The 20,655-nt window shown below is 53.1% G+C and overlaps 1 protein-coding gene across 5 annotated transcripts in view; it reads left to right on the forward strand.

Annotated features, from left to right (window-relative positions):
• TOM1 (target of myb1 membrane trafficking protein) overlaps positions 1 to 13,537 on the forward strand; it is a 28,009-nt gene extending 14,472 nt beyond the window's left edge. For 2 of the 5 annotated variants that reach the window (XM_077829232.1, XM_077829240.1), the window contains exons 5-16: positions 17 to 151; positions 525 to 671; positions 1,698 to 1,814; positions 2,371 to 2,504; positions 3,350 to 3,383; positions 4,028 to 4,136; positions 4,575 to 4,695; positions 8,897 to 8,972; positions 9,356 to 9,418; positions 11,315 to 11,374; positions 12,183 to 12,222; positions 12,311 to 13,537. In XM_077829232.1, coding sequence (XP_077685358.1) covers positions 17 to 151; positions 525 to 671; positions 1,698 to 1,814; positions 2,371 to 2,504; positions 3,350 to 3,383; positions 4,028 to 4,136; positions 4,575 to 4,695; positions 8,897 to 8,972; positions 9,356 to 9,418; positions 11,315 to 11,374; positions 12,183 to 12,222; positions 12,311 to 12,450 — 1,176 coding nt within the window. In that variant the 3' untranslated portion in view covers positions 12,451 to 13,537. Of the gene's footprint in view, positions 1 to 16; positions 152 to 524; positions 672 to 1,697; positions 1,815 to 2,370; positions 2,505 to 3,349; positions 3,384 to 4,027; positions 4,137 to 4,574; positions 4,696 to 7,871; positions 8,120 to 8,896; positions 8,973 to 9,355; positions 9,419 to 11,314; positions 11,375 to 12,182; positions 12,223 to 12,310 lie in introns of those variants that run through there. The other 3 variants (XM_077829248.1, XM_077829258.1, XM_077829268.1) reach the window with 3 other exon arrangements.
• Positions 13,538 to 20,655: the final 7,118 nt, after the last annotated feature.

Here is a 20,655-nt window from a genome sequence, read left to right on the forward strand (position 1 = left end):
CTGCTTCTCTCCCCAGTCCTGGGCAGATGCGTTCCGCAGCTTACCAGACCTGACAGGCGTTGTAGCTGTCTACGAAGACCTGAGGAGGAAAGGCCTGGAGTTCCCCATGACTGACCTCGACATGTTGTCGCCCATCCACACACCGCAGAGGGTAAGGGGGGGTCTCTGACGGGAGGAGATATGGCTGCTGCCATATGGCGGCTCTGGGGCTGGGGCTGGGGCATGGGACTGTGACTGCAGCCAGCCCACAGAGCTCACCTTAGGAGTAAGGATCTCTGATTGCAGTCTACATGTGGGACCCTGTGTGGGTGGAAAGGGGCTGTGCCCAGAGCGCAGAAGCCATGGGAGTGGGGTGGTGAGGGGCACACAGGGGCCCTAGAAGATATGGTAAGGAGAAACAGGCAGAGCTGTTGGAAACAGACAGTGAGTTTGTATAAACATTCCTCTCTAGCAGCTGTGTCCTCTCACCTGTGAGCTGTCTGGTTCCTCTCTCTTGCGCTGTGCTTGTTCTTCTCTCTCTCTAGACTGTGTATAGCTCTGATTCTCCGTCCGAACAGAACTCGCCTGCTGGCGACTCCCCTCAGGGAGTAGACTCCATCCTGCATCCTGTCTCCTTGCCGGGGGGGCCGGGTGCCTCCAGCGATGCCCCCATCACACCCACACCAGAGCAGGTAAGCAGAACACAGGCCCAGTGCTGCTGCTGCTGCCTCCCCTCGCTTTGAGGCTCTTGGTCACAACACAGCTGCCCCTGGGCTCCCCCTTCCTCCGGACGGTGCTGCCCCTCTAGAACGCCCTAGGGATTCAGTCACGCCAAGCTGCGATGTCACCAACACGGAGCAGTGACATCCCAAAGGAATCCGCCCAGGATGAGCTTAAAAAGGAGATGGCATCTCCTGATGCACAACCACACAGGTGAGGAGTGGTGCGGGGACACAGAGGTTTTACAGGAACAGGCTCCTGGCTTCCATTTCCTCAACGTCTCATCATGGCAACAGTTTGCTCAGCCAGTGCCTCATTTTCATCTCTCTTTGCCCCACTCCCTGCTGATTTTTCTCCACGTGTATGAATGACTCTCCTGGCTGTCAGCTCTGCCCGGGGAGGAAGTGTCCGGAAGCCAGTGATTCCACTCTTTTCCCTGTCCATGCTCCTCCACGCTGCCATTGACTCAACATGACATCAGATTCTCACCTCCCTTCCCCTAGAAGGATGGAATTATCCAGCTTCTAGCGGACTTAGTGCCCTTGCACTAATGGGAGGTGAATTAACTGCTCTCCCAAGGCTTATTAGCCACTTCTGTCACTCAGCGCAGGCTCACACTCGGACTGAGGTTAATTTTGTTCACCTGCACTGTTCGTTTTGCAAGTGAGACTCTCTGAATGGTTGCAAAGGGGGACCTGGGTCACAACAGCAGCTTGTGCCAGTGCATAAAATGCAGGAAGTCAGCCTGGAGATTGAGGCCTGGCAGCAGAAGGTATTGGTGGTGGCCTGGGTTCTATCTCCAGCAAATGGAGCCCCGTGAGATGGTAACTAGAGGGCCTAGAAAATTCCCAGCTGGTAGAGCTCCTGAGACTGTAACCAAGGAGTCAGAGTCATGTCTGCCGCAGTAGCAGTTCTCTTAGCCCTTAACCCTGTAGCCTTCCTTAGTCCAGGCTGTGGGCAGTCAGATCCTGGTCAGCACTTTCCTCTTGCCTTTGCAGATTGGGAAGCTGCGCAGCGAGCTGGAAGTGGTGAATGGGAACGTGAAGGTGATGTCCGAGATGCTGACAGAGCTGATGCCCGGACAGGCTGAGCCCTCTGACCTTGAACTCCTTCAGGTAAGGAATCTCCAGCAGACGTCTGAGGCGGAGAGAGAAATACGAAGAGCTCGGCTAAGTGCTGGCTCAGTGAACTGAGTGGTGTTCACACCCTGCAAGGAGAGAAATTGCACTTAGCTGCTAGGGGGCTGGGCATGTTACGGAGAGAATTATTTAGGGCGGGCTTTCACAGAGTATAATGAGGAGTGACAGGATGAAATTTAGAAAGGGGAAAATTTAGTCTGAACTGCAAGGAAAAGCTGCCCGCCAGTGAGAGCTGTTAGGCCATGGAATAGTCTCCCAAGGTGGTTGACTGTCTATTTCTGACTGGGAAATAGGGCATTTCTACTTAACCAGGGGCCCAATCTTTAGCTTTCCCGAGCTGGGAGACCCAACCAGGCCAGTAACCGTAAGAGCCCCTCATGCTAGTATCCATGGGCTTGGCTTTTACCTCCTCGCTGGCAGAGACCCAATAGTCTTCGACTATTAAACCCAGAGCCCCCAATGCTGTGAACTCTCAGGCTACCCCTGTGTCCTTGGCCTGACCATTGCTGTTCCTTCTTCTCACCATGGGCAGGAACTTAACCGGACGTGTAAAGCGATGCAGCAGCGCGTGCTGGAGCTGATCCCCCGTATCCTCCACGAACAGCTAACGGAGGAGCTGCTCATCGTCAACGACAACCTCAACAACGTGTTCCTGCGCTACGAACGGTACCCCGAAGCCTCGCGCCCCCATCCTCTCCCTGCCTGCCTCTCACACAGCAGCCCAGCTCTCTCCCAAGGAACAAGCCACGGGCTCGTTCTCCCATGGCAGCTCCCATTCTGCCCCATGTACTGTCTGTGTCTTTCCGTGAATGTAACTGGTAAGGCCTATCAACCCGGGTCCACCGTCTTCCCTCGACTCAAGAAAACGCATGGTTGTCTCCGCTCCAACTCGTGTTGGTTCATCTCTGTACCTTCATGATGCTGGCCTTTGTGTAATTATTGATGGGACATAAAGAGATCTCTGCAGCACAGCCCTGAAGGGGCAGATGGGAGGAGGGATCTGCCTTTGGGCTGCACAGGAGAGCTTCAGAGCAGGCCCCCAAGCCGTGAGGCTGCTGAGTAGAACAGAGAGGGTAGATACCCAGACCTCTAGCATGGGCAGAGGCATCGGCCACTCTCCTACATTCCACCTGCCCCTCCTGTAATACTAGTAGGAGATTTGAATGAATCCTGGGAGGAAGCAAGGGGATTTCCCCCTCTCCCATCGAAAAGGAAAAGCTACTCCTGGGTCACTTGGGGTGGGAATACTTCCAGGGGGGCATTAGACCCTTTCCTGTGCCATCCGCCAGGACATGCCCCCTTTGGATTTCCTCCAGTATCTGTTACCTTGGGTCAGACTCAGGTCCCAAACAGGGGTCTCTCCTTCCTCCAGGTGTGAAGGGGCAGGCCGAGCCAGCCCTTGGAGTGAGGGGTTAAGCCAGAAGGATTAGGGTGAATAATTACTTGAAATGCTTGGAAGCCATGAAAGCTCTTGCGATAGAAAGTCGTCTCATTTCACCTCTTTCTTGCAGGTTTGAGCGGCTCCGGGCTGGCCAGCCCATTAAGGTAACTCTGAGCTCCCTTCCCATGCAAGGTTCTGGGCATCTTGCAGATAAGAATGTACCAAAGCCTGGTTTGCATCCTCCATGCCCTGCTGTTTTTGGGTTGGGTGGAGGGAGAATCGCTGTGCCTTTCTCACAGGCTGTAAGCACTGCTCTGAAACCCAGCTGGTCTGCTGCACTGGCACGTGGGAAAATGTTTCATTCCCAATCCCAAAGTCTCATCTAGGGCTGGCAGCAATGTGGGTGTCCAGCGTGGTCTCTCAACCTGGGGGTTGTGACCCCTAGACCGACGGCAGACAGGTGTCGGGGTAGCAACCACCACGCTCGTCTTGTATTGCTCAGCGATGGGCAGGTCCCCGCGTGGAAGAGGATCAGAGGCACCAGAATCAGCACTGCTGTGGCCTCTGAGCTAGCACCTGACCTGCTGGCATCCAGGAGAGACGGGAGGATGGTGACCTAGGGAGAACTTGCTTTGACACCATTCACAGCCCACTCCCTGCAAGGAGAAGGGGGCAGACCCTGTGGCCTAGGTCTCTTGCTGAGGAGGGCCTCCGTCTCAGATGCACGTGGTGAGGGGAACGGGCAGGGATCAGTGAGGGCTAAGCCCAGGCTGCAGGAGTAGAAAATAACTCTCCTCTCTCCCCAAAGGTCCCAATTGAGGTGGAAAACAGTTGGATCAACAAGGGGCCCAGTGCTCCTCTGATAGACAAGCCGCCCGAAGCTGCCAACAGCCTCTCCTCTCAGCTGGCTGGCATAAGTAAGTAACCAAGCAGTGGCCTCTACTGGGTGTGGAGCTCCCCAGGGAGGGGCACAGGGGCGTCAATTGGCTAATGTTTGTAGAGTGCTCTGGGGACAGGAGGCATGAGGGAAATCAGATGCATTGTTTGTAATTATTAGGGTGTGACTTAACCTGTCTTGAAGAGACATCACCCAGGAATCAGTGCAGAAAGCTGGTGAACCTGGTGCTCTTGATGGGCCCTTGTCTGAACTGCAAATGCATCCATTGAATAGCCGTAGAGATGGATTTTCCCCTGCAGCCACTGCCCAGAGGGAGAGGAAGGGGGCCCCGAAGCAGAAGTTGAACATTTTTTAATTAGCATCAAGCTTTCAGACTAGCTCCACAAGCCTCCACGCTCTGTCTCATGGTGTGTCCCTTGTGCTGTGGATGTACCTTGCTCCCCTCTTGCCCCCGCAGATCTGGGCTCCGGCAGCGTCAGTGCGGGGCTGAAGTCCCTAGACAGCTCTGGCAAACTGGAGGAAGAGTTTGACATGTTCGCCTTGACACGGGGCAGCTCGCTGGCTGAGCAGCGCAAAGAGTGAGTGGCGGCACCTGTTTTCTGCTCCCCTTCGTGTTCTCTGAGCGTGTTTGATTGCAGGGTACAGGGAGGAAAAGGATCACCTGAGTTGGGAGACCTGAGTTCCCAGCTGCTAATCGTTCCTGAGAGTCCTGAGGCTGAGGAGGGAGCCAGCGCTTTCCATGTACTATTGTGGGGCAGGGTTTCTGCTCTCATTGCTTTGCTCTTAGCTGTTTCCCCTAAGGCCTTTGTTATGCCCTGTCAGGGGATGGGAGAAGGAATGTCTGTATGTCACTTGCCTGTTGGTCACAGAGGGGGTGGCTGGGCTGGGCAATAAGGGATGGATACATAGGACTGGAGTGGTTGTGCCTCCTTGGCACTGTCTGAATTTTTGTGTAACACAATACCCCAGGTGGGCTGGCAGCAATGGGGATTGAACTTGGGACCTCTAGATCTCAAACCATGAGCACTTAGCGGGTGGCAGTGTGACCTAGTAGATAAAGTATTGGACTGGGACTCGGGAGACTTGGTTTTTATTCCTAGCTCTGCCACTGGCCTGCTGGATGACCTTGGGTAAGTCAATTCCCCTTTCTGTGCCTCAGTTTCCCCATCTGTAAAAGAGGAGATGATGGCACTGCCCTCCTTTGTCAAGTGCTTTGAGATCTGCTGATGAAAAGCGCTGTGTAAGCACTATTGCGGCTTCAGCTAAAGAGCCCAGCTTCTGTAGCTCAGCCTCTGCCCTTGGACTAGCCACTAGAGAGCCACGCTCTTTGGTTAATCTTGGTTCTGGTGCCTGTGCTTCAAGTTTAAAACCATGAGCTCCCAGGCCCTAACCCACAAGAGCGCGTCGTGCTATCCTCTGTTCCTTACAGCAGACCGAGGGAGTCTTTAGGATTGATCCTTCCCCTGCCCAGTCTGCCTCTCACACTGCTTCTGGGAATTGAAGCTGCAGCAAAATAACTTACAGCTTTAACTGATTCATTCTTCGCAGCTTTAGCCAAGTGAGACAGAGTTTATTAACCCCTTGAGTGGAGCTGGTCGATATAGGAGCGTTGCTGATGAGGAGCAGGGCTCTGGATTAGGAATACAAATCACCCCACTAGGTGGGCCAATGCTCTGTGAAATCTCGCCCTGGCCTGCTGTACGGGTTTAGATCCTTGATCCATCTAGCCTGCTGTCCTGTTTCCAGGGAGCCCAACCGTTAAACATTCTGGTTCATTTCTGGTTCATGTTCATCGATATTTCCTAACTCTCTGGTTCAGGAGTGGTGGAAGCACCCTAAAAGTGGGAGGCCACAGGTGCCCGAACCATGGCCCCACCTCCATGCCACCCTCAAGGCCCTGCCCCTTCTTCCCGAGGCCCCACCCTTGCACTGCCTTTTCCCTCCAAGACCCTGCCCCACCTCGTTCCACTCGCCCGCCCTCCCTCGCTCGTCCTTACAGCTGGTAAAAAGCAGGGGGGCCAGGGGCATGGCCCCTGCCCACCGCCCCCATTCTGGCACCCCTGCTCCAGTTTGCCTCTGGTTCAGGCACTAACTTAGAATGATGGTTCAGTAACTGGTTCAACCACGCTGAACCTGTTTGAACTGGTTCAAATACATTCCTGCGGATTAAGGTCACGCACTCTTATGTTGCCGTTGTAACTCCTAGCAAAAGAATACAGTGATACATATTTCTTTCGCTGTAGAAAAACGATTTTTTTTTAAACAAGTTCTTTGCACGCACTAGTACAACATGGTCCAAAACTCTGTCATATTTCACCGCTGAGGTGACAAACTGAATGTCAGCCCAGAAAATGCCCTATCTTGCCCTATCTTACTACACTGCCTTGTGTAGCAAGAACAAGCAGGAGGAAGGAGGAGGCAGAGAGGGGAGGGAGGTGTTTTGGGGGTTGTAGTTCCCTTCTGTGGGAAGTCCTCTACCTGGGCACAACAGCCAAGAGAACTACCCATCCCAGAACCTCTCTCTTGGCTCATCTCCTCCTCTGGCTTCCTGGGAAGTGTAGTCTCTCCCCCTCTCTTTAAGAGTGCAGCCAAGACAGACCCTTTCTCAGTACCCTTCTCCCCTGAAAATGCTCCCTCATTGTCTGATTATTGAACCTGTTGTTTTGAACCAGTTACCGGGTTTTGGTTTTTTTGGTTTCAATTCCAATTCGGGCTAAATGTGACTGAGAGGTTTTCAGGTCATAGTTTATTGTGGTTCACTCAAAGCACTTCTCTGAACCGGTTTTCGGGTGCGGTTCAACTCCCTGCCTGTTTCTGCCGGTGGCCAGTGCTGACTGGACCAAAGGCCAAACACTGACTGCCTCTTCTGCTAAGCCAGTACCACCTGCAGAGCTTGCCAAGTGGACGTGAAAATGTGCAGTTGTGTGACAGAAAGCCTGGTTCCCGGGTCGATCCAGGCAACATTTTGGCTTGGTAACTAGCTCTCTCCGCTGCCGCTGGAACACATGTTGTTGAGGGGGTTGTGCTTGAATACAGACACTGATGAAAACTCGTCTGGGTCCCAGGATGGATGTACCTGGCACAGCACTTAGCACTGAAAGGTTTAATTCCTGTCACTTTTACCAAGCAGTGGTTGGGCTATAACCTGAACGCAACCATGTGAGGACGAGGGTGCACAGGCTGTGCGCGTGATATGCTGCGGGCAGAGTGCTTTCAACGGGCCATCTGCAGAGAGCTGGGGTGCAGTGGAGCTGCATGGACAGAGGCAGGATGGGGAAGGAGCATCGTAGCCAACAGCACCTGATTTTGTAATGAAACCTGATCTCCTGGCGTGTGCTCAGTGCGCTCCCTTCCCCCACCATGCTGGACGGCTGTCTAGGGGCTGGGCAGGAATGGAAGTGTATCCTCGCCAGCATAACCTGATCCTCCAGGGACAGGGACTTGTGATCGTTCCAAAAACGAGGCATCTTCTATTTATTTCTCGCCACCCCCTTCAGCCGGCTCTCGCCGCCCTTGCGCTTGCTCTCCTGCCGGCCAACCTCTGCACTCGCTGACTCAGGCTTCCTGTGCCACCAGCCCTGCGTCTCCCTCTCTCTGTGCTGAGCTGCTCCCCTGCTGCTGTCGGACCAGGGCGCCTCTGCAGGAGATCCCAGCAGTGGGGCCGGGGCGTCCCCCTTGCCCCGTGACTCATGAGTACCTGGGCTCAGCAGTTCTGGAAGCACCTCAAGCCCTTCTTGCCCTTCTTTCTCATCAGCGGCATGGTGGCAGTGCTCTACTTCATCCTCAACGCCATCGTCCACAGCGGGCCCTTCACCGACAAGAACTTCTTTGAAAAGTTTGAGCGCAAGTGGCCCAAGCCCTTGCCCTCCAATGGGAGCAGCTAGATGACGGGAGCTCCCCAGCTCACAGGCCTCCAGCGCTGGGACGTCATCCAAGGTGGCTTCATTCTCCTGGAATAGGAGCTAGTCTCCCTGGCCTGCACTGGTCCGATGAGGACTGCAAGCAACTTGAGAGGGAGTGACGTAGAGGAGGAGGCAGATAGGTGGTGTGTGTCTGAAAGAGAGAGAGAGAGATCTTGGGTGAGATGTGTTCGTGTGTGGCAAGGTCGTTGTATTTGCACACTCATGGGTGTTAAGGCCAGAAGAGACCATTCTGCTCGTCGGGTCTGATCTCATGGGTTACACAGTCTGTGGAATCTCAGCCGCTAGTGGGTTCATGACTGTCAGTGAGGGTGTGATGGGTGGGGTCTGTTTGGGGGACGTGTTTGCGTGGGGAGGGGTGAGGTGGGTGAAGTGTGCTTGTGTTGGTGCGGGTTTTTGTTTCGCTCTGGGCCCTTGTACAGCCATTGTAACCCACTGGTCGGTGTGTATTGTGTTCCCCTCTCTGCCCAGTCCAGAGAAGATGTCCGTCTGTTCCAGATCTCGGGCTGGCTCTCCAGCTCTCGCTTTTAGCTCTGGAGGTCCCTGGTTTCATCCCTGGTGTTGGCCAAGATGGTGGCCCAGCCATCGTACAATAATGTCCTACTACCTTCTTGTGGTACCTCACAATCTTGCTGCAGTGTTTGGGTTGGACCTTACTGTAGTGTTTCTAACAAGCCAGTGTTTGCACACATCTGAGATCTCCTAAATCTCTCAGGGAGATCTTCAGGGTCGCAGCAAGCAAGCTGTAGTGTGTTTAACAGCCCTGAATATTTATATGTATGAATTCCGCTAGGAGCTTGCCCCCTTGTGTATTCCTGCCACTTCTATGCGTTCACTTTAGCGTGCTGCTCTCTTTCAGGGTAAAGTATGAAGACCCCCAAGCAAACAAAGGGCTGGCTGGAGCCCTAGATGCCCGGCAGCAGAGCACAGGAGCGGTAAGTGGCCGTGGGGCTTTCCACACCCCACCAGTAATGGGCCCATCCTTCCTGCCCAACGGCAGTGCCAGTCAACGAGGTCCATTAGGGTAGAGCCTCCCAATGTATTTCATGCAAGCCAATCCTTAACCGGTGTGATGGTGGTAATTTCCAGTCGTCGCTAAACCTGGGCCTGGATTGGATTTGGTCCCGGAGTGGTGTGAGGCTCCCTATTCCCTTCTCCAAGCCCCCGAGCAGAGGTGGACTCCTTCTTTGTCCTGTAGACTCTCGCTCCCCACCCTCCTGGAGTTCTGGATGGTCAGGGATTGACTTGCTCTGCTCCCATCCTCTCCTCAACCTCCCACTTCGAAAGCAGCCCTCAGTGCAGCCTCTCTCTTAAGCAGATGGAACCTAGAGCTTCCATTGATGGAGCCCCACTAACTAACTGGATGGTGCAGCAAGGAATGGTGAGGAGGCGCGTAGCCGGTGGAGAGCAAAGAGAGCCGGGGCTGCTGGGCTAGGGTTTGAAACTGGTACAGCGTCTGGGCACACACAGCAGGCAATGGGAGAATGGCTGGGCAATGAGGAGCCCGGCCAAACCCTAACATTCCTGAAGGGCACCCTGGTCTGGGCAGGTAGTAGAGACTAAGAGGAAAGAAGCCAGAGGCTGTGGCTCCTCACCTGGTGTAGTCATGCCCTAGGAGAAGTCTGTAGGGATTGAACCCAGGACCAAAAGCATAAGCATCTATCGCTTTAGCGAAAGGGCCGGGTCTGGATAGGTGCGCCAGTCTGGTGTTCCGTCTCTGTCAGCCTAAGCAAGGGCATCATGATGAGTGCTGGGATTTGAACGGCTGCTGACCTCTGATTCTCAGGACTGGGGAGAGTGCAGTGCACATTACCCCAGTGTGGCGTGTTGTCCCTCTCTGGTAGCTGGACTGTGTAAATCGGTTTGAGGCTGCTACTGCCTCGAAGCTACTGAGCCTGGTCCTTCAGCTCAAGCAGCAGGGCCTGTGCTTTTAGACCCAGAGGTCTCAGGTTCAGTCCCTGGGGCAGCAATACACTCACAGGGCTTCTCCTTTCAGGCTGAGGCTTCAGGCTTCCTAGCAGCGCCCAGCTCAGAGAAACCTCTGGTCTGGGAAGTCCCCACACGCTGTCCAGTTAGCTTGTAAAAATCTCTACTCTCTATAGCCTTGGGGATCCCGCTCAGGACAGATTGAAACCTCCATAATCGCAGCCTGCCCCCCACCAACCATGGTAACTACCTGAGGGCTTCTCCTCCCAGAGGAGCTTCATCTTGACACCAGGGAGGCTGTGGCAGTATCTGTCCAGAGGCAAGGGACTGGTTTGGAGGAACCTGCTCTTGGGAGGAGAGGGTTGCCGCTGAGCTTGGCTTTGCTGTTCCTTGTGGAGGGTTCCATGAATTTGGGAGACGAAGGGACAACAGCCTCCAAACGACCACCTCCTATTTCTGCTCGGGGAACCCGCAGCTGCTGCTTCTCTCTCAGCTGGTCCTGGGGCATGGTCTTGGGATAAGGATCTGAGGCTTTGGGCTGGTGTCGCGTGACTAGTTACCCCTGGACACAAAAAGGGCCCCTCTCCCCTTCCACAGTGGAAATGACCAATGGTGAAAGCACATCTGAAAGAGGCGCTTCCATGGGGGAGCCAGCAGTCACGTATCTCCACCTTAACTGTAGAGGAGTTTTCCCTCCTGTATGCATTTCCACAGCTTCCCCTTTGGCATCTCCAGCAACCTTCCCCTGCCCCTTCATTCCACAGTGAGACACAGTTACACCTGGGCCTTCCTCCTTGCCAGGCTCACCTCTTCCTCAAATCTGACCCCACAGCGGTGATGTGAAGCCAAACCTGTGGCAGCCCCCTTGTCTGCAGTGTGGTGGGCTGTGATGTCACATGCTGTGGAACGGCATCAGACGGGAGATAAAATCTCATGCTCTTTGGGTCAGAATTGGCAGTGATAGCAAGGGGAATCCAGAAAAGTACCGCTGTGGACGTAGCTTCCTGTCTGAGCAACCTGGCTGAGTTTGAGCCAGTGCTGCCCTTCCAGACCAAGCTGTGCTGGAGAGGGGAATGAGCCCTGTAAAGGGGATAGGCCAGTGTCAGTACCCCAGCACCAGTCTCAAACCTCCAGCTCCCTCAGAAAGGCCCATGTGCTAGAAGATACGTCTGTGGGTAGGGAGAAGGCATAAAATGACACTGTTGGCTGGAAGAGCTGTGGTGGGATTGGCCAGTGCAACAAGGGGCTGGGCTCAGTGAACCTTGTGAGAGGGGGAGAGTTTCTGCCAGGATGGGTTTGAGAAATGTCCTCTCTTTCTCTGCTTCATTCCTCTCTCTTCCTTCAACTCCAGATCCCGGTCCCCCAGGCTGGCTTCATGGAGGATATCGAGCAGTGGCTTTCCACTGATGTGGTAAGTGAGGGGCAGAACGGGGTGGTTCCTTTGGCATTTCACTTACTGCTCAGGGCTGGCAATGAACTGTGTCTCCCCCTCGGCCCCAGGAGAGGCTCAAAATTCCCTGGATGTTGGCGATGACCGTCCAAGGCTCTTGCAGGTGGCAGTGCGGAACAGGTCGATGTGGGCAGGGGTTTCCCTCATGCTCCCTTCCTCAGAACACACCCCACTGACCTTCCCATGCTCCTTCATTCCACACTGCCATCCTCCTCCCTACCTCTCCGGATGGCCACTATGCCCAACCACCTCCTAGAGCCTGATCCTGCAACACTGAGGCGCATGCTTAGCTCGACGTGTGTGCGTCATCCCGGTGAAGTCAGCCAGGGTCTTGGAGCAGGACCTCCTGACTGAGGGGAGAGGGTGGGTAACAGGACCGGGAAAGGCTGTGCAGCGTGCCCCCAGTGCACTGCTGGGAGGGGGCAGCTGAGAGACAGCAGGGCGACCCAGGTCACCAAGGCTCTCCTGGCTGTGTGGTGAGCAAGGGGATTGGTGGGGTCTCTCATGTGGCATGGAAGCAGAGGGTGTCTGTCTGCAGCCACAAGGCTGGCAAAAGGCTTCCAGGGAAATCTGATCTGGGTGAAGAGTTTTCTTGCCCTCCTGCCAGCTCTGTCAGCTGTTCCTGCTGGGGGTTGGGTAGAGAAACCTCCCCCTTTCCTGTCAGTAGGGGTGAGGATTGCAGTCCCATCTGCCTAGGTGGAGCGGAGTGCTGTGTCCACCTGGGGTGCTCAGGCCTGCTTCCCAACATGTCTTTCTTCTCCTTTCCCAGGGGGAAAAGACGGAAGAGGCAAAGGGCGTCACCAGCGAAGGTAAGAGCCACCGGCCCCTCCTTCCTCCTGAGCCCTTCTCAGAGCCCTCCTCCCCCTCCTCGGCGCTAACTCTCTCTTCCTGCCCCAGAGTTCGACAAGTTCCTGGAAGAGCGAGCAAAGGTGGCGGACCAACTGCCCGCACTCCCCAGCCCCCGAGCAGGGCCACCTGCCGCCTCCAGTCCGCACCGGAAGCAGGAGAAGGAAGACGACACTATGTTTGCCTTATGAACCCTATGGACTGGTGTGCTGTGGAGCAAGAGGACACACGCTGTGGTGCTCCATCCCTGCCAGGGGCCGGGAGAGGAAGGGCCCTGCGCCCCCATTGCTCTCCTCTCACTCCTCCCCCCCACTTACCAATCTTAGGCTGCTTTGGGGTTAAGTTAATTATTGCTGTGTTTTGAGGACATCATGGAGTAGGCCCATGAAGAGCGCTGGTGAAGCTGCTGGAGATGTTGCCAGACGAGTCTGGGGGCCCTGGGGTATCTTATTGTGATGGGGGCAAGCGGAGGGCTCTCCCCACCCTTCTTTCCAGTGAAATCACTGTAACCCCTCCTGAGAACTGGCAGCCGGGAGGTGTCCGCATCTGGGGTCTTTCCTGCTCGGCTGCTCCCTTTGGCTGCATCTCCCACGTCTAGCTGGGGCGCTCTGTTCTAGGCTGCTCTCCAGAATGGGTCCCCTCCCTACCTCCCTGCTGCTCTCAGGGCTGAGCTTTGCCCATCCCCTGCTGCAGTGGGACGCGCAGGGGTGGGGCGATTGCAGTGATGGGGAGAGCACTGACAGCAGGGAGGCCTCTAGTATTCGTTTCCCTGTCGCACAAGCACATATATGCAACACCCCCCTTGTGCCCCCAGAACCCTACTCAGGGGCCGTGTGATTTTGTCACCCGTAGTCCAGGTACCGAATCTCATGGCTGGAGATGGGGAAGGGGCTGCAAACGGTACCAAATCCGAGGGTGGAGGGGTGCGTGCAGTCCCACTCTGGAAAGGGGGGCAAAGGGGCAGATGTGCCTTCAGCAAACGCTTTGAGGTGAATTGCTTTGATTCTTGGATCTCCTTTAGTCTCCATCTCCCCGCCCCGGACTTAACTCCCCCCATGACGTCCAGCTAAGCCTCCCCTTGTTCCCGCTGTGGAATGGGGGGGGTGAGAGGAGAGTGTCTCTGAGAGAAAGAAGAGAACACTTTAAACAAACAGTGCACGCTGCCCTATGCAGACATGGCAGGGGAGGAGCGTGCAAGGCCTGGGGCTAATGCTGATTATTCCATGTAACCTTGGAGACTTGCCTTTTGTATCGCACATTAAACAAGCAACGTCCTGACCCTCTTGGAGAGTGTGTGCTGCCGCCCTTGTGGGCAGAGGAACCTGGGGAGCCAGGCTGCTGAGAGCAGGAGCGGACACCGGCTTGGGGTGGGAGAGGAGTTGGGGGCCATGGCTGCCGAGAGCGGGCACCGGCTCGGGGTAGGAGGGGAGCGGGGGGACCATGACTGCTGAGAGCGGGCACCCTCTGAACCTTCATATTGTGATCACCCTGATCAATGTCCTGAACCTGTGGGAAGCGTCAGCAGGAGCTAACCCCTCCTGTCTCCAGCAGGTAGCTGCTGCTGGATCTGCTCTTTGTTCATTTAAAGATTTCCACTAAATAAAAGCTCTGCCGAAGCGGTGGGGAGGGGAGTTCCCTCTCCTGCCATGCACTGCAAGCTGCTAGACGACTGGCTCGCTTGGAAGCAGTGCAGGGATGGGGGTCACTTAAAGGGCAACTGAATAAACTGGACACTTTCCTTTTGCCCCGCTCTGTAGGAAAGGGTTAGATCAGTGGAAGGTGTTTGAACCTGAAAGCCTTTCTCCACTAACCTGGAGCCTCAACTGAACACCTCAGAGGCAGAGAGAAGGAGAGTACAAGAGCTGGGAGCCAAGCTGGTATGTGCTTGTATGTACCTGTGCTGGAACAAGTTGGGTGGCAGTTCAAGCTACCCTCCCCCTTTGCAGAGCAGCTGGGCTTAGGGTTTATTACCTGGCCTCTCCAGCTTTCCAAGATGATGGGAGCATCTCAACTGGGTTGTCCGTTAAGCCTATGAAGCAGGATATCTCATTCCAGTGCCCGCAGCTGCAATGGTGACCTGCGTGTGATTCTGGAGGAAGGAGGACCATGGGTGGGAACTCTCCATCCAGCTGCTGTAGAGTGGGTTTAGACAGGAAGGTTCAAGTTGTGCAGCAGATCCAGCCTCCTATTCTCTCTGAATGCACTTTCATCTCTGACAAGTTACCATCCCTTTGAGCACAGGTAGGCCCAGCAGAGAGTGGGAAGGAACTGCCAATCGCCCTCTGTCCCAGTTCTACCTGATGATGTCTTCATTTAGTGCCTTACTGATGTCTGGAAGCAAGGAGGAAGTTTATTTGTCATTGCTAACTCCCTCTGGTTGTAATGATTTTGGGTGTCCCAGTCAAGTCCCTGATTGGGACAGGCGTCCACATCACAAAAATGTACATGACGTACCTAGGGCATTGTAGAGGTTAATCAGGTACGGTTTGTAAAGTATTCTGTTGGAGTTGAAAAGGGATATGTATGTGCTTTGTGTCTCCATTATGCTTATTATTGGAGGGCTTATGGGTGCCTATTGCATTGCAGGAAGAGCTGGTCAACGTCCCCCCAAGACTAAAGGCCTGCACCTCAACTGAGGCAAAGGAGCCACAGAGCCCAGAGAGTAACTGATTCCAGAGGAATCAAATGCAAAAACAAGGATGGGAGTGTGCAGGTCACAGGGTCAGAACCAGGGATCCCACGGGGGACACCAAGCAGAGCATTCTGTGCCCGCGGCTCGTCAAAGGAGTCCAAGGAGCCAGTGGACACCACCAAGAGGAACTCACCCCAGATATGTGAACCATCAAGGGAGCAGAAACAGGCCCCTCAGTCGCAGAGCACTACCTCCATCAAACTTCCTCCTCCTGGTCTGATGGATGGCTGTCTTGGCCGTTGCCAGGAGCAGGCTGAGGAAGAGCTCTTGCAACTTTGTGGGGCCATGGCTGGCATATGCAAACCAAGGAGCTGCGGGGAACAGTGCAGGAGGAGGCTCTGGGGGAGATGGAAAAGGGGTGGCAGCAGGTTTGCAGGTAGTGAATGTTGAAGATAAGGCAGTTTAATGGCAGATTTTCTATTAGGACCCCATTTTCACATGTTCTTGGTTTGCTCAAGCGTTCTCCCTTGAGGACTGAACCGAGGCTTGAGAGGCAACAGAACTAAAACGAGGGGGGATGCTGTTTCTTGCAGAGATTAAGTTGTTAGAAGAGCTCTCATTCTAGTCTCTGTTGTAGCCCCTTTTATGACAGCTCAGCCACCACCCAAGAGCCTCAAAGCCCACTTAACCATGAATATTGCCCTCCCTCCCCATGCAACCCCTGGTGTAGGAGCAGGAAAAGGAGGCAGGGGTGTGGCTGGAGTACTCCGCACTCTGCTATTCTGGGCTGATAGAGCAATCTGTGGGGTTGCTCTAACATACACTGAGGATGTCACAAAATCAGGGCAACGGCACCTGTATTTTCCCATTGTGGTCCAGACAGGACACCCATTATCATGCTTCCAGTTCTCCACCTGTTGCCTCTCTTGGGAGGAGGCCTGCATTTCCCTCCCTTCTGACCAGGTGTTTCCAGGCTGCACACGTTCCTGCCTTCACTATGTTCTTCCCAGCAGAGACAGGCTGCCCATGGATACCTGCTTGCTTTTCCTTTAGAGATGGTTAACAGGTGTAATTGCCACAGTTATGTTACCCACGCAGCACTTCCTACGCAAGCCTACTTTAAGATAAAGTAAAAAGCACTACAGCAATAATATTAAAAACAATAAAAGAACCTGCATGCATGCTAATAAGCTTACCAGCAATCACACAGACTCTGGCAGGAGCAGGCCATCAACACCCCCAGCTGGGGGGTTTCCTTTGTGATTGCAAGTTCATCATAGCAACAGCTCAGAGCAAGCACCTAATCTTATGGGGCCTCAGCCCTTCCCTAAGGATTAGGACCCTCCATAGACCAGGGGTCCTGTCTGCCCAATCAGGAAGAAGGCCCTGAGCCAGTTTAAAACCAAGCTATTTGTCCAAACCCCTTTCTGTGTCTGTTGGTCCCTGGAGAATTCAGTTTGAGCTAGTGTATGCGTCTGTCTCCGGGGAGAGTGGCTTCAAAGAGCTGACAACAGAGGCATACACTAGCATGCCTGCCCCTAGAGAAGGTACGTACAATGCCACAATAACACATACACAATTGCATTTTTAACACAATGGACTTCAAAGGTATTAACCCTAATTCTATAAGGTTTATCTTAATTCCATAAGGTTTGTCCAGAATATTACAGGATATGGTCAGTCTGTCAGAAGGGGCTGGGCCCAGAATTCCAGAGGCACAGAGGTGGCGTAAAGCTGCTTTCTCCAACCACCAAGCTGTACTTCCGGAGAGATGCAGCTCAGAATCTGGAACGGAGCATCTGCAGGCTCTTGCTGCCCCCATCCAGGGCTGCCTGATTGAAGAAGGCAGTATAATGGAAAGGCAGCTGTACCCTGGCCAGAAAAGATCAAAGATCAGCACTCTATCTGAGCTCCCTATCTAGCCAGAGCCTGCAAGATAGGAGGCCAGAATAAAAGAACTTGGATGCCCTGGGAGATGGTCCCTCAAGCTGAAGACCCAGAATACTATAGGTACAATTGGTCCTCATACAGGGCTCTGTGTCTCCTTACTGTCCTGCTCACCAGCTGGTTGGGTTAAGAAGAGTTTCTTCTTCAGAATAATGACAGGTTTCAGAGTAGCAGCCGTGTTAGTCTGTATTCGCAAAAAGAAAAGGAGGACTTGTGGCACCTTAGAGACTAAGAAATTGATTTGAGCATAAGCTTTCGTGAGCTACAGCTCACTTCATCGGATTGAAGTGAGCTGTAGCTCACGAAAGCTTATGCTCAAATCAATTTGTTAGTCTCTAAGGTGCCACAAGTACTCCTTTTCTTTCTTCAGAATACTTTTTGTTGTGAACTTAGAGCTTTTGAAAGGTGCCAGGCTATCAGATGACTGGGAACGGTGAGTGGAGTCCAAACACTAAAGCAACACAAGGCCTGGCCCCCTCAATTGAGGGAGGGGCCACGGAGCCCAGGCATCAACTGTTAGCCCTGGAGAGTTAAGATGTTTTATTTGTCCAAAGAATATATGCCATCCTGGCAGAAGAACTGCAAGGTTCACACTACCCTACTACTGTGCCTTAAGTCTGAGCTGGAGGGCCCACCTTTGGCCTGTTTGTTCCTTGGTCCGTCTGTTGAGACTACCACAATTATAAAACTCGAGCAGCAATGTTTATGAAAACACCTGTCCACTGGGCTGATGCTATCATTTCTAATTTAACAAAGCCCAACAGATGGTAATAACGTATAAGCACTGCAAAGCTGGAGTCTATTGGACGCAATGACCTACAAGTGAAAGTTCTGCATCATGTTACCAACACCCTGAGTCAGGCAAGTCCCTCAAAGTCTTGGTTCTGTCTAAACAATGTTCTGTTTAGGCTCAAAAATTAAACCAACAGCAGAGATCAGTGTTGGTTTAATTTGTGACTTAAAGAATGAACAGGCAGTAGATTTGATTGTGGGTTTTGGGGTTTTTTTCCCCGTACAGTATGGAATAACTTGTGTAAGTCTCGTTGTGTTCACCAAAGTAAAAGGTAAACAGAGGAAATGCTCCTAAGCTAGTGTGAAATGTTGCTTTACTATCAGCTGATCCAGAAGTACCTCTGAATTCAGATGGAATTGTACAAGGTCTGTTTTTCTTTTCAGATTCCTCCCCAAAATTGTGAAGTTACCCATGAAACAACTTAAAATGCATTATTTCAACATTATGGCTATAAAAAAGACAAAATTAGACCACATTTAAATTAATTAAAAATTAACTTTATACACTTGCATTTTCGAATATTGAGCTTTTTTTTTTTTTTTTAAGTAACTTGATTATTTTGTAAAACAAGGTGACCACTAGAGGTCAGGTCAGCAGCAAGCTACTGTGCTCAGGACATGCTGTCTAAAATCAGACTGAAAATCTTTCAGGGTTTTGGTTGCCAAAGACCTGGTTAGTGGTTACCAAGCTGTGCAACCTTATGAAAACTCAGTACAGAATGTTACTATATTCTGTGTATTCACTCCTACCATAAACTCTTACAAAGATTCCTAGGGTGACTACTATAGAATTTACTTACGCTGATCTTTTGACCAAATTATGCTGACTGGGCATATTTAGCCAGGCTGCAAATGGCCATAACATATTTACACCAGATCTGAATTTGCCCTGTGTCTGTAGAGAGTTACTCTATAAAGCACATACTATTCTGCATTATGTTCACAAGAATTTTACTCTCATTTGTATGTGTGTGGCTGTTAAAATATCAAAATCACACCCCTAGAAGCATGAAAAATTAGGGCCATTTTGTATCTGATGATAAAATCCAAAGAGTTTTAGGCTTTTTTTCAAGGACTTTTAACTAAAATACGTCCTAATTCCCCAGTGATTGCACTGTAGTCTTGAGAATGTATTCAAAGGTAACCCCTTCCATGCATGCTCCTATCTCAATTTAGTATGGCTTTCAGGTGATTTGCCATCCGAATATTTCCCTAAAAGTGCTTTGTGATGGGGTGTGCTTGCCCCGCACTGGACAAGGAGGGCTTAACCCCATACTTTGGGCAGAGGAAGCCACGCCCCCTTCCCCTGCTGGGCATGCTCTAACTGGAGTGACAGTAAAAAAGGGAGCAACCCAGCTCAGTCAGGGCTGACTACCACTGAAGAGGGAGGATGGCTGCTGCAGGCTCTTGCCTGGGAGCTGCTGGAGTCCAAGTCTGCAGAGGCGAAGCCCGCTGAAATCTGGACAGATACTCAGCTACCTGTAGATGCCCAGGAGACGTCGGAACTGTCTGCAGCTTCACAGGCTGGAGACACAGAGACCATGTTGTTGGAAGACAGGGCAGGAAGTAGCCCAGAGGGACTAGCCATTGACCCAGTTGTAGGACGAGGAACTAAGTCAGTGTGTTTTCGTTGGATCCCTGCTGACCTAGGGTTAAGTATGCTCACTGCTGACTGGGACCTGGTGGAGTAGGGAGAGCCTGGGTCTCCCTACTCTGCCCACCACACACCATGGGATAGCTATTAGGATACTATCTAGCCATTGGGATACTCAGTCCTGTGAGGGAAGGTAGCTGTATTGAATCTGGCCACTAGGCTGCATAGCCCTGCGAGGGAGGGCTGCTGTATTGACTCTGGCCCCTAAGCCATACAGCCCTGAGGGTAAGGGTGGTTACACTCAGCCGTGGGGCTATAATGCCCCTCTCCCTGCCCCAAAGGGGGATGGGGTATATTTCTCTGTAACATGCTTATTTTGGAAAACTAAGGGAAATTATTTTCTGATGTGAAATTAAAATTAGTTCTGATTTCCTTTAGGTGATTCCTCCAAGGCAGTGTCCTGTGTTAAATACTTGATACCTTGTAAAAGGCTGACACTTTACTGGTGAACTCTTTTACACCTTGTTGGCTTATATACTGTATAGTGGCCAACTTTACTCCTGAGGGCATTCTGTGCCCAAAAAAAATTAAATTCTGCACACAATATTTTAAAATTCTCCAAATTTTATTTGACAAATGTGGAGGCTCCAGCATGGCATTGGGGAACACAGGTAACTGTGCAGCTCCCCGCACAGACTCAGTGGTGAGGCTGCACCCAACTGTGACACAGTGCAAGGACTGGGCCTGCCCTGGAAACACCCCAGGACCCTGCCCCTCCATGCCAGGTGTGGGCAGGCAGGCTCCGCAAGGCAGGATCTAAGTGTGGAGGGGCTTGTTGTGGGGGGATCCAGGTGTGAGTTGAGAGGGTTCTGTGTGGGGCAAGCTGGGTGCAGGCAGCTCAGTGGGGGATCTGGATGCATAGGGGCTTGTTGTGGGGTTCTGGGTGCCATGATAATGGGACTCTGCACGGAGGTCCAGGTGAAGGTGGTTGGGGCTCAGCAGAAGGGGGGCCTATGTGTAGGGAGGATAGAGCTTGGCAGGTGGGGTCTGGATGTGGGGGGTCCAGATGCTGGGGGAGTGGGGCTCGGTTGGGTGGGGATCTGGGTGTGGGTGGCTTGTTGGGGTGGTGCAGAGTGAGGCTTGATGGGAGGGTCTGGGTATGAGGGGGTCTGGATGCATGGGAGTTGGGCAGATGGGGGAGCAGCTCCCTGTACAGCAAACTTTTGGCCTGAGGGCCACATCGTGGTGCAAAACTGTACGGAGGGCCAGGCAGGGAAGGCTGTGACCCCCCCAAACAGCCTGGCCCCTGCCCCCTATCTGCCCCCTGACAGGCTCCCCAGGACCCCACCCCCTATCCAACCCCCCCCCCCCCCGTTCCCTGTCCCCGCACGGCCCCGACCCCATCCGCCCCCTCCGACAGGCCCCCTGGGA

This window comes from Eretmochelys imbricata, chromosome 1 (assembly GCF_965152235.1).
Source record: "Eretmochelys imbricata isolate rEreImb1 chromosome 1, rEreImb1.hap1, whole genome shotgun sequence".
In the NCBI taxonomy this organism is placed as follows: Eukaryota; Metazoa; Chordata; order Testudines; family Cheloniidae; genus Eretmochelys; species Eretmochelys imbricata.